Raw genomic sequence first — 13671 nt, 5'->3', positions numbered from 1 at the left:
AGTATGTATTAATAAAGATTTTTTTTTCTATGGTAATATATCCTACTATACTGTTTATTCATTATTATTATAATAAATAAATTTCATAAAAAAATAATCCAATAACCATATGGAGCCGCTGAATTCTAACTCCTGCCTGACGGATACCGTACCGTACCGACGTTTAGTCTCGAGGGCACCGCTAGGACGTTCGTAATTTTGATCTCCGTTTCAATTGGAAAGGGTGTAGGAAGTCTGCCGAGGATTTTCTCTAATTTTCCAAAGGCATATAAGAGTGAACCCTCACAAGATACCCCCTGTGTTTCTGTTAGAACGAAGTTTGCAATCGTTGATCAGACTGGCTGGTGTGGCAGAAAAAGTAAGTATGTTTGAATATTTGAAGATTGTGTATAGTCATCTTGTCTGCCTTAATGTAAACTATCGGTATATTCTATATCGTAGTAATATGTATGTTTTTTATATAATTTTATTTTGTTCAGAAATACATTTTTGGTAATCTGATATTCTACGTATACTTGTATACCACTAGTTACTCTGTTAAAGTGAGAAGTGCGGAGATACTTATCTCACAGTTTCAGGCATCCATAAGACACTGACCGTTTACCATCAGATGGGCCATGTGTTTGTGCAACCATTATATTATGGTATAAAAAAACTGTTATTCGTATAAATTTACCGTGGCATTGCCTCCCTTTAGGCAATGAGAGTACATCAGTTAGTGCGAAGGTCGCGAATATTCATCTTTATCGTTGAAATAGGTATAATAATTAATGAACTACGAGTATATACTGTTTTTTGCTAAGGTATTATATAGCCATAAAGTTTATTTAATATAAGTAGAAATGACTGTATGCAACTGTTATATACTAACTATAGAATATAGAACCCGAATGGTAAATAAATAATCTTTAATCACAAATCAAATCTTACACGATTCTTAACAAAAGAAAGTAATAAATAACAAATGACACATTAAATTCAATGTCCTAATGAGATAATACTTGATGTAAAATCAATGATTGGCTGGTTATCTTCTGTATACACTTCAGTTTTTCAGTAAATTATTGAAGCTACACTTGGAACTTATAATAAATATTAACCCCTAATATGTAGTGTTTTAAAAGCCACATTAAATAGTATTTTGTCATTATTTTTATTCGGAAATTATATTGTATATTCGGCATTACATGATAAACCATGTCATTTGACAAATTCATCTAATGTTTTGGATCTAACCCCATATACATCTATATAGACATATTTATAAAATTGAATTTTTTAACTTGCCCTAAAATGCAAATGTTAGCTAATTTACTAATGAGATAATCAAATCATATATTTAAAAATCAATACCCAATAAGTAATAAAAGCCCACACTTGAGTTTGATTTTTAAGTACATATTATACCAGGTTTTTTCATATGCATAATGTAATGGGTATTAATTATGAAGACATGTAGCTGTTGTTCTATCAATTATGTGCGGTTTGTTTCTCAAGCCCTGAAGGATCCATTATGGGTGTCTGTTTCTTTACAATTCCAGATAATAATGTCTTAATCTGAGCAATTGCCCGTCCTGGATTCAACCCCTTTGGACAAGTTCTTGTGCAGTTCATAATTGTATGGCAACGATACACAGAATAAGTATCCTTTAACTTAGACAAGCGTTTAGCTGTAGCATCATCTCTAGAATCAATTATCCATCTATACGCTTGCATAAGAACTGCGGGACCAAGGTATTTGTCTCCATTCCACCAGTATGATGGGCAACTTGTTGAGCAGCATGCACATAAAACACATTCATACAAGCCATCAAGTTTCGCTCTATCCTCTACATCTTGAAGTAATTGAGTCTCCTTTCCTTTGACAGCCTCCTTGTCACGTTGCAGCCATGGCTCTATAGATCTATATTGATTGTAAAAGTTGGTCAAATCGGGCACAAGATCCTTAACAACATACATATGGGGCAATGGGTATATCTTAGATGGTTTAGATAGGTTTTGGTCAATATGACTAATACAAGCTAAAGTATTGATACCATCAATGTTCATGGCACATGATCCGCATACACCTTCGCGACACGACCTCCTGAAAGTGAGAGTTGGATCTATCTCATTCTTGATTTTCAGTAGAGCGTCTAGAACCATAGGTGCGCAATCATCAAGGTCCACCTGATAATTTTGTGTATAGGGTTTCTTGTCGGGCTCGTCCGGATTCCATCGGTACACAGCGAAAGTCTTGACCCTCTTTCCTAGAGATGATGACGTCGCGAAATTACGGAGCTGGCCAAAGCTACCCGATGTCAGTCTCAGGAACGGCATTATGTAATATTTTGTTTATTTTACTAAAACAGAAAGATTTATAGAAGTTATCATAAAGTAACCAAATATACAAATTTATTTCTATAAGCGCATTTTTCTTAGTACCTTTAAAAACAATAAACTCGAAAGGGAAGAAAAGCCAATAAATATGAAAGTACAGAACTAACACCGAGCCGATACAGGCAAATAAACACTAGGTATTCAGCACAGAGTACTTTATGTAAGACTTGTCATTGACGTACATTGAGATACATTGTCAAATAAAGCTATGTAATCACTAGTATCACTAGTATACAAGGTCTCACTTGTCTATAATATATTTTTATATCAGTCGCTTTGTCTCTTTGTATACTTCTGGGGTACTTCTTATACTAATTTATATATATATATAATTTAATTTTTTCTTCGTCTGGCTCCGGTAATATGAGTTGCCATTAGCCATTTTCTAGTTGTTTGTTATTAAGCAGCCATATCTACTCTTAGAAAAAAATAGTAATGTACAACGAAAATTGTTATTGTATTAAATATATTTCGTTATAAAAAATTTGACCCTTTGCATGAAGATTTTTTTCTTCAAAACAAAAACATTCAAAATGAATCCATGGAAGCAAAAAAATAATAATCTGTGCTGTACTAACAAAATAAACTATATTAACCATAGTTTACAACACAAAAAAAAAATATTTTTGTATGATTTCTGGCGCGAAAAGCACAATAATTATAATTAGTGGTTTTGTTTTTTACCTAAATTTGTTTTTTAAATTGAACTTGTTTTATATTTTATAAAAATATGAAGAATGTGTCGTCGGTGCAATCTAAGAATTTATCCGAGTCTCCAAAAACTCCGGGTGGTATTAGTAAATCATTGTTAACTCCTTGTAGAAGAGTAGGTCTATCACGAAACTGGAGGAAAGGTGGAGTTTCGCCATTTGTGTCACCGTTGACTACTGTACTAATTGACGATAGCCTAAATAAAATTGACAATAGACCACAAAAAGATACCAGGAAACGAAAAGCCCGTGACAGTGAGGAATTACAAGATACAGATTTTACACAGCATATCATAGAAACAAATAAGGCCACAGAACATAGTAATAATGTTAATAAGACTCCATCTAGAAGAATAAACCTACAAAGACATAAGAGATCTAAAACTATATTATCGGGATTAACATGTAATACTGACTCCGACAGTGATTTTGAATTAAAATCAAAGGATATCTTGGAGAATAGTGAAATAGTCAAAGATATGACTCAAAGAGAAGAATTGGGTAATTTAAATATACAAATTGGTAACAAAACTCTAGAGGCCACATGTTCTGAAAATTCTGTTTGTATTGATTCTGTAAGTAAATATATGCCAAGTTCTATAGGAACATTATCTAAGCAAGAGATGATGGAATCACAGTGCAATGAAAATTGTGTTGATCCAAAGAGAATAATTAATATAGCACATGAGACCAATATGAATTGTAAAAAAAGTCCTGAAAATTTAATAAAAGAATGTACAATTGTTATACAGAAGAAAATATTTAAACATGATGTAAAAAAATATAGAGAAGCAAACTCAACATCACAAAATTTATTTGATTCAGATTCAGATGATGTTCCTTTAAGTAATTTTTATAAAGATATGATTATGCAAAAGAAGGTGCAGACCAAAGCTTTAAATTTAGAAGATGATTTTATGGAAACGAATAAAGTTATTGCAAAAAGATGTGAAAATAAGAAATTGAACATTGGCAATGTAAAAAAACTTATGATTAAAAATAAAAGTAAAGAAAATACTAAAAACTGTAGAACACAAAAAAGTAAGAAACAACAGGATGATGCACCATCTTCACAAAGTTCCTATAATGATGATGATGACTTTGAAGTAAACAACAAAAGGACGATACTTATAAAAAAAACTTATGAGAAAGCTTCAAAACCAATAAAGGCAAAATCAACTGGCTCTATTACTCAGAAAGATATAGATGAACTAAAGTCTCGTATAGAGATAAAAAAGAAGCTCTTACTAGCAAAAGCAACAGGTAATGACACTAAAGAACTTCGAGATTTAGTAAAAAAGTGGCAGAAGGGTTGTCAAAATGCATTAATGGAACTCATGGAACTTATGAGAACAAAAGTTTCAGACAAACCAAACATGGAATATTCTGATATGTTACAGATGTTGAAAATACCAGCTACATTGGTTGGTTATGATTCTGATAATGACTGCTTTGTTACACCTGATGATTCAGCAATTATATTATCAAAGTTCAATAATTAATTGAATAAATTCTTCAATAAATGTTACTTGTTACTATAGTATTTAATTTTGCTTCATCAACTTAAAAGGTTTAAAATTTTGTTATAGTTTTCATAAACATACATTATTACATAATAATTATTGTGAGAGACATACAAATAATGAAATAAATAAATAACTTGGGACTTAACACTGTAGTATCTCATCCCTGACAGACCTTTTATGACTCAGCCAGTAGAAATGCTTTTATTTCTACATAAATAAAATTTTAAAGTGAACACTATGAGAGAACAATATGAACAAACATACTCATGTAATGAATACAAATGTTTGCATAATACAAGAGTTTAACTTGTGAGGATTGGAAAAAGAAGTGTGTTAAACAGCATCACCAACCGGGTGTTAGCTCATAACATGCTCTGGCAACTACACTTAGGACTTCAGTAATACTGCATATGGTAGTTTATTGATATATTACACCCTAAGTTAATATGTAAATGATTCAAATAATACAAAACCTTTAATTGTATTTTCAAAACATTTATTAATTCTATGAACTTACAGAAATATTCACTACTCAATTAATATCAAATAAGTACTAAAATCTGTGTGATCTTATTGGATTTTCAGGATCAAATAGTTTTGGATCTTTCAAAAATGTCTTATCTTTGTAATAATAGGGCATAAAGCCACAGTTTTGTGCTTTTGTTATTTCTGTTTCCAATTTTTCCTGCTTAGATTTGCAAAGACCAGTTATATGTCGACCATAGATTCTACCAGTATATGGGCTCTGGAACTGTGACAAAAGACGGTAATTTTTGTAGTCTGGCGTGATCTTCAACTTGCATAATATGCATTGTCGCCTCTCCTTTTTAAATGGATTCTCCATTTCTACAGGAGCATCTTCGTCAGATATTATTTCAGAGGAGGCGGATCTTATTGTGGAAATAGTTAGACGTTGAGCACATAGGACTAAAAGTAAATAAACGCATTTTTAAAAAGTACACTTATGTACGTAATTTTATTAATCATTTACTAGAAATTAGATATATAATTATATCTATGTTACATTTACTTACAGATTTGGTCTTTCACAAATGTTCGTAATAACGACATTATAGAAGCATATAATAATAATTTAATATTTAGCTAAATATAGAAATAATTTCAAATTAAATAATATAAATATAACCTAACATTTCTAAGAGCATTTTTTAATTATTACTATAACGGCTCGGGGTATCAAGTAGGGTTGCCAACCTTAAGATTCTTAAAAAACTAAAAAATAGTTTCAGTTTTAATTTGGCTCTTCAGTACTCTCGAGTACCTATTTTTACTTTTATTGATATTAAAATATTTAATCACACAATCACCAAAAAAATGAGTACATTCATCAAAATCAGTAACACCGTTTCTGATATTAGTGTGCACATTGGCACAAATAAATAAACACTCTTAAGGATTTAAATAATATAACAAATATTTGATGCAAGTATTAACCACACAATTTAAACTTCATTATTTCTTTTCTCTACGAATTTTAGCAAAAATAATAGAATTAATATTTACCTATATCATACAGAGTACATAGTTCTGTTTACATATGTAGTTAATTAAAAAAATGTAGGCATTGTAATAAATTCTATTTTTACCTCAAAATTACCATACTTTTATTTAACAACAATATATTCTGAATGAAATAAATATATAAATAAAAATGATATCCATTAGGATATAATTTTTTTCGCGTAAAAACGGCGTTTTCAAGGTCTCGCGTAAAAACGGCTACAGGATAATTCCTGTAGCCGTTTTTACGCGAAACCTTAACACAAACAAACAAACAGCTATCCGCTTGTCACATCACATGATACTTAGGGAAGTATATTGATGTAGGTGGGAAAGGGGATTGTTAGTAATGTGGACTGTAATATGGACTGACTGTTAACCTTGAATCTGGTTGACACCAAAATATTTGTGTTTTTGACAAATTCTTAAGTGCTGGGGTTTAGCAGTAGGTAGGTATAGGTACTCACTCGCTCTCGTATCAGTGAAATGCAGGAATGTTTCTTTTATATTTCCTCTGACTGACCGTCACAATAATCTGAGCATCTGAAATTAAAGTCGTTGCATTTTTTATGATTAAGTTTATTATTACATCATAATAATTACTTTAATAGTTAAGTCTGTAAAATATCACGTGAACGGTAAAAGATTTACATACAATAGCTCGTTAAATATCAGCTGACATCTTGTTGATTTCAATAAGATGTCTATCTACATTTTTTCCGAGTAGGTAAATAAGATGGCTTACGTGCACCTACCCTTTGAGAACATTGGAAATAATTGATTATTAATTATTAGCTTGAGGAATACCTTTAAACAGCTAAAAGGTAGAACTAATTCATTGAATAAATTTAAAAAATCTACTAAGCGACTACATAATGTTTCATGAAGGGTAAAAGTAAGTTTATTAATGGAAAATCGTTTAATGTCTGTGTTATGTGGATACTATATCACAATATTTATTTTTTCTATCAATAAACTTGCATCATCAATGTCGTAAAACAGATTTCAAACTTTCAAAATTCTAAACTAAAAAATTCTAAAGTAAACTATATACATGTAAGATTGTTAGTAATAGAATCCCATTGGTAACAATTACTAAATTAGATCGACCTCCACGTGATAAACATGAGCCATGAGGTTGTCTTATTAGGTAGTACCTACTGGTGTACCACTGGGTACCACTACAGACAAATCGGTAAATTGTCTATAGCCCGACATACGTTATTTTAGTAAACGTGAAAGTTCTTGTATGTGTGTCCCCAACACAGGTAAGAACGATCCCTAAACATGAAACCTGGATCGTGGTTCCTTTGGCAGGTACCAGGTAACAAAGGTGTAAAAAAAAATCATATCAAATTCGTTATTTTAAGAAACTCCATACTTTCATATATTGTTCGTAGTATTATTATAACTTGCGCTGCTCATTGCCAGACACTTAGTGTGGTTCCAACCCCCCGCCGGACCCCCCTAAACTATACTATTCTAGAAATAAATTTACGTAATTTTAGTAAAGCTGAAATTTATATATATTATTACCTGCCAAAGGAACCACGATCCAGGTTTCATGTTTGGGGATCGTTCTTACCTGTGTTGGGGACACACATACAAGAACTTTCACGTTTACTAAAATGACGTATGTATGTCTGGCCGCCGTGGGCTCTTGCTCTACTAGGGTTAATACTATAGTAGTCAATAAGGTAACTTGCAATAATCCTGTAGCTGAAAATCTATGTACTATTAAGTACATTCAATTATAATAAAATTAATTAATTTATTTTTATCATATAAATTTGATCAATTTATATGATAATTCGAAAATATATCAGTCCGCTCCGCTAATAATGGTTAAGTTTTATAATTTATACTGGTTTTTCGCTTGATATTTTGCACACTTTGTGATATGCGTATTAATTATATATTGGTATTAATATGTCCGATATAATTTTAAACGACAGCATCTGCTTAACACAGCATTGTACACATGTTGTACCAACAGTCATCGCCAATGGAGGTTATACTTTATTTACCTGCGACTACCCGCGTTGCATATTGCGAAAATGGACAAGACAACTATTGCTACACGTCCATGTCCACTACAAAATATGATGTTGGTACATGACTATTAAACGGCCATTTTGAAATGAACACAATACAATGCGGAAATGCATTTCAGGCTGCAACATTTTCCTATGATCGGATAGCTGATCGTTTCGAGTTTCTCGGGGTGGAGGTGTAAACAAGAAATCGTCGATGTATAATGTGTAGGTGGGCATAACCGGCGTAGCCACTGTCCGTGTCGTACGTGGCCAATCAAGTTCATATTTTGTTTATTTTTTCATTTGTAGGGATATACGAAAGGCATATAATATAAATAAAGAGTGTTTGTGTTGGCGCGAACTTTCGCGCCATAACTGAGTGGCAGTGACCTAATATCCATATTTTAAATTCTTGATCTTTATTTCGTGACGTGTTTTGTGTATTGTGACTTTTGAAAAATATTTCTACATATTGTCGGATAAAGTTTAAGAAGGTAAGATTTATTTAAGTAAATTCGTGTGTAAAATAGAATGGCTAAACATCTTTTATTATATAAGTAGTCATATAATACATTCATTTTATATAATGTGGATAAACTATCAATGAGTATGAAAATATAAGAAAAGTCATGAACATCCTATTATTATAGATTTTGTTATAAAAAGTAAAAGTGAATTTTAAATTCTTAAGACAGATGCTATCGTTTTGCGTGGTACGTTAACGTACTCAACACAGGCGCAGGCGTAAGAAATCAAGGTGAGTAGAAAGTGACCTAGCTATGAATGGTGCTCACGCTGCTCACTACCTGTTCGTGCGTTGTGGAAGATGACGCTTTTCTTTACACACTGTTAGTTTAATTCCGGAACAGTAAATGGATATTGGGTAGGTACTTTTAAACAATTGGTTGGGTTTTTAAATTACCAACATATTTACTTACTGTAATTATACTTTGGTATACATGATATATGCAAGATAATTGAAGAATGTATGTGATAATCATTAACGATTTTTTACTGAATTGTGCTTCTAAAGCCGAATTATTTTAGAAAGTGATTTCAATGGTTACGACAATAGTAACAGGTGTAGGTACCTACATACGCGACTAAAATTCCAGTCGATTTAAAAAAATTAGACATAAATTTGGTGAAAAATATTAAAATTATCATAACATTAGTAATAATGTTACGATAATTTTAACATGTAGCACATAAAAATAGTAAATATTCAATTTTAGAATTTTTATCGTAGGTGTCGATTATTCTACATATAATATTAGTATATATAATATTATATGTCAGATTTATCTCAACTCACACGAGAAGGAAAAACAATTCCTTAACCTATAATCTTTTATGAATCGGTCTACGCATTCTCTCTAGAACCTCCACTTTTCTAAATGAACAAACAATCTTAGTCTACATGTATGTAGAATTCCTTTAACTACATATAATACATATGTATGTCACAGTACTAAGCAAAAGTAATATAACACCAACGTCTATAATCGTATGCTTGTATATATAGATACATACAGCCCACTTTACATGCATGCCGTCAAGATTATGGGTGTCATCCCTTTGGTATTCCTAATAAGTGAAATTATTGGTTACACAGATATGACGCTGTAGCCCTTAGAAATGTCAATGCATGAGTGATAGATACGATTTGTGTGCATGATAACATGATGCCCATTGTGTTCTTCATGTATATAGGTGGCGATTACCGCTTACCATCAGATATGTCGTCAGCTTGTTTGCTATCCTAATTAAATAGAAAATCAACAATCCATTTCGGATCAATGTATTTATTTAATTTCGAAGGAACAACTTTAGGTACATCCCGTGCCACTTCTTTAATATGAGTATAATGCTTAGAATAAGTTATTTACTGTAATATATGTTAATAAAGCATAAAGTCACTCCTCGGTTCATATCTTTGTTCCAAATGTCCAGTTCGATACAACCGGATAATTCTTTCACCCCGGCCGTCATTGTAGTTCCCCAGTTGCTGAGCTTAATTACGTCGTCGGAATAATTTTAAACCGTTAAGAACCAAGATCCCTTTTTTTTATAAAAATATACGTTAATCTTTACCTTCCTCGCCTTAAATTAATTCTTATTTAGGGAATGTAGTGAACAGATTGTCTATTGCTCACTAGATGGCGCTATACAAAATATAGACGGTGCTATTAATTTGTTTTTACCCTTAATTACATATAATGTTGACAAAAATAGACTTCATGCTTCATAATTTTAAAGTCCACTTCAGTTCTTGTTTAGGAAATTTATTACAAGATCCGTTCAGCCGTTTAGCCGTGAAAAAGTTAACACAGAGTGACTAACTCAGAATAAAACCCACTTTCGTATTCTGAATATTAGCATAGCTATGTTATTATCAGAAACTTACCTAAAAAATATGTATTCATTATTACGAATTTAATAAATATAAAGGGCAATAAAAGATTTTAAATATAAACTATTTTTCATTTTTGTAGGTAGGTACCTCACTATCATAAAATAAAACACTTTCAAAGAAACATTTATAATTACACACTAAAATTAATTACTGAAATTTCACTGGAAGCTCTGCACACTGATTTGATAATGTGAGATTTCGTAAAATTACGTTTTACTTTCATTATTGTAATGTAACTACTTTTTACTATATTCTCTACCATATATGAAATTACGTAATATATGTAATATAACAGATTTTTTTGCAGTTAGACAGTAAAAAAGTATACAATACAATACAAAAAGAGCTCAAAATATTCAGGCACTATATAGGTACATATATATATATATATATATATATATATATATATATATTTAGTATGGATACTCCAGAAACACTGCCAACTCGTTGATAAGTGGTAACAGTCCCCAATATGCGTGAATAGCACCACGGATATCATATTATCATCTGGCATGTTGCCATTCCGGAGTGCATGCTTCTTATCCTAAAATTTCATTATCTTTCACCTGAGAACTAAAACACTGCTTACAAAGCAAGAGAGATATAGGTGATATTAAGGTATCCATGCAGGCGACTTTTTATTAATTCTACCTTGAATATTGCAGACATTAAGGGCTTATAATTTAAGATAAAGCAAGTATAATATCTAAGCTGTTAAAGGAGTCAAAAGAATTTGGAACTGGAGTACAAAGATGGAAACAAGTATTGATTGAAAAATATATGTCCAGCAATGGTCACTTAATGCGTTGATAGGAACACATAAATTACGTGTAGTAAGTCATTATTACCACTATGTAAAGAGTTTGCGTAGTTGTTTAGATGCTTGTTACTCAATCATGCTCAAGAGAATATTGCTTAAAGAATGGTTTTAGTGTCGGTGAATTGGGGTTTGGTTTTCGTAATGCTTAGTTTACAATTTTATTATTTATTATTTTGCACGTTTATGTACTGGTTACATAGTTATTTCTTTAATATGGATCTTTTTTCAATGACCTAAACCTGTGAAGTCAAATGCAATGTGGAACAACAGACAACACGATTACGAAGCAAACAATATTGTATTGCGTTTATGAAAAGTCAATATATTACCAGAGAATATTACCGTAATATGAAAGTGAAAAAGAATTACACCATACTGGTATATCTAAATTAAATTATATTAATAATTACTTATTTCTAAAAAGAATGCGTTCACCTCAACGTTGACGGTCGTCGTCAGGTGACTAGTAGGGTTAAATAAACAATAATTTCTTTTTTCAAAACTGACATTTGAAGGGTTTATTTTAATAATCAATAGAATTTACTTCATTTTGGTATCATCAAAACATTGTCAAACGTTTTTTGAGTAATAAATTTATACCTACCTTTCTTAATGTAGGTACCTAAGTAACATCCAATACAAATACCTACTTGCTGAACTGAGTACCTATAATTCTGGGATAGTTCTCTGTCCTTCAAATAATTTCTCAAGTTATACAATTATTTTAATTTAAATTTAGTTTAATTACAATGATTTTTGAAACTAATTCTAATCGTAATTAGATATTTTCATTTTACTATTTATATTCCATAGGTAGAGACAGGAAGTTTCATAATTATAGGAGGTCACCAGTAATATATCTGTCATGGCACAGTTCAACAGATCAGAACTAATCACTGAAAACCCTGCAATAACACTTTAATTGTATTATGTTATTGAGTTCAAGTATAAAAGACATATTTATTACGGTACATGAATGAGGTGTCGATGCAATTATAATTGAAATGATTAAATAAAATATTTCCAAGCCTATTAGTATGAATAGCTGATGGCGAAATGAAAATCAGATTGATTATTTTGTTTTAGATTTACATCTATTGTATCTTTTTACAATCTCAACATCTTTTGGGTTTTTGCTAATCGATAGGATATAAAAAGTTCGTCAAGATTGGTCTACCTACCATACTTGATGTTTTTAAGTATTTGAATTCATAACAATATGTATTCCTGCTATTGTATAATTTCAAATTAATTACTTGTTTTATTTCCATCCATACAATAGGTAGATATAGACAATCTTTAGCAAACATTATCATGATGACACTTGCAAATGCAATAAATAGAATTAGATATATTGCTTCAAGAATAATGCGTTTCTTTACCATTGTTAGAGCGATGTAATGAAGTAGACATAATATTATTTACTCGTAGGTACCTATAGGTATGTACAATTTGACAAACACATTAAACTTCTTTATATGCTTGAATCACGTAGTTCGTGCTTATTTTCATGATATTGGTAGTAAATAATCACTAGGCATATTTCCATACAAAATTGGACAGTCTCTGATTGCTCAAAATAAACTGTAGGACATTTCCCGTTGACCTAGAATCTTGAACTTTATAAGAAGGAGTTTACTATTATTATAAGAGTGACAGTTTTTTAAAATTTCAAGTACATATATTTGAGGAACTTATGCGGTTGTATCCTTACAGTTTCATAAACAGAAGCGTCGCCGGAAGTATATAAATATTTTATTTTGAATAGCATTAAGTTGAAGACTATAAAAACACATTCCTCTATATTTCTGAAGTCTTTGAATAAAAAAACCTTAAGTAATAACAACTTATTGCATTTTGAAATTGTGCTATAAATTTAATAATTAAGTGGAATTGTAATGTAATATTTTAATAGATGATAATGGAATAGTGCTCCCGCTTTTGCTAATGGTTTACACTAGCGGGGACACTGTGAAAGTAGATAGGATGAAGATGAGGTCATTTCAGTTAGCCACGATGTAAAGGTGATACCACCTAAAAGTCAACTTGACTAGAATAATGCTAGCAATGAGGTTGTCAGTCCACATTATAAACAATCCCCGTCACAATCCCGAATCCCAATTCAAAATTCCTTTTCATAGGAATATCCATTACAATGCAATAACCTTACCATTACGTATATGGATAAGCAAATAAAGTAAAAAATTTGTCATAGCGTTCATGAAATTATACAACTTTTCCTAAAAAGGAAAGTAGATATCTG

The 13671-nt window shown here is 31.1% G+C and overlaps 4 protein-coding genes across 4 annotated transcripts in view; 2 read left to right on the top strand and 2 right to left on the bottom strand.

Annotated features, from left to right (window-relative positions):
- Positions 1-891: 891 nt before the first annotated feature.
- LOC131841229 (uncharacterized) lies at positions 892-2532 on the bottom strand. Its single transcript, XM_059189505.1, has 2 exons — positions 2425-2532; positions 892-2342 (listed from the first exon to the last, which is right to left on the bottom strand). Exon 2 carries the CDS (start codon positions 2317-2319, stop codon positions 1471-1473), a length of 849 nt encoding a protein of 282 aa, XP_059045488.1. The 5' UTR covers positions 2320-2342; positions 2425-2532; the 3' UTR covers positions 892-1470.
- Positions 2533-2698: 166 nt separating this feature from the next.
- On the top strand, positions 2699-4764 carry LOC131841228 (uncharacterized). Its single transcript, XM_059189504.1, has one exon. The coding sequence runs from the start codon at positions 3110-3112 to the stop codon at positions 4589-4591; it is 1482 nt and encodes a 493-aa protein (XP_059045487.1). The 5' UTR covers positions 2699-3109; the 3' UTR covers positions 4592-4764.
- A 339-nt stretch (positions 4765-5103) lies between these two features.
- Positions 5104-5793, bottom strand: LOC131841294 (small ribosomal subunit protein bS18m). The gene is made up of 2 exons (XM_059189605.1): positions 5650-5793; positions 5104-5542 (listed from the first exon to the last, which is right to left on the bottom strand). Exons 1-2 carry the CDS (start codon positions 5684-5686, stop codon positions 5169-5171), a joined length of 411 nt encoding a protein of 136 aa, XP_059045588.1. The 5' UTR covers positions 5687-5793; the 3' UTR covers positions 5104-5168.
- Positions 5794-8423: 2630 nt separating this feature from the next.
- LOC131841227 (ABC transporter G family member 23) overlaps positions 8424-13671 on the top strand; it is a 75467-nt gene continuing 70219 nt past the window's right edge. The window contains exon 1 of the mRNA XM_059189500.1: positions 8424-8666. The gene's annotated coding sequence lies outside the window, so the exon portion shown is untranslated. The remainder of the gene's footprint in view (positions 8667-13671) is intronic.

Source organism: Achroia grisella, unplaced genomic scaffold (assembly GCF_030625045.1).
Source record: "Achroia grisella isolate CSIRO2021 unplaced genomic scaffold, CSIRO_AGI_Agris_v1 utg1576, whole genome shotgun sequence".
NCBI classification, from domain to species: Eukaryota; Metazoa; Arthropoda; class Insecta; order Lepidoptera; family Pyralidae; genus Achroia; species Achroia grisella.
The sequence above is the reverse complement of the archived record's forward strand: the minus strand, read 5'-3'. Positions and strand labels throughout refer to the sequence as shown.

Coding starts and splice junctions, on each gene's coding strand:
- LOC131841229 (XM_059189505.1), bottom strand. CDS start 2,319: ATGCCGTTCCTGAGACTGACATCGGGTAGCTTTGGCCAGCTCCGTAAT.
- LOC131841228 (XM_059189504.1), top strand. CDS start 3,110: ATGAAGAATGTGTCGTCGGTGCAATCTAAGAATTTATCCGAGTCTCCA.
- LOC131841294 (XM_059189605.1), bottom strand. CDS start 5,686: ATGTCGTTATTACGAACATTTGTGAAAGACCAAATCT. Junction 5,543..5,649: donor ATTTGTGAAAGACCAAATCT/GTAAGTAAATGT, acceptor ATTTACTTTTAG/TCCTATGTGCTCAACGTCTA.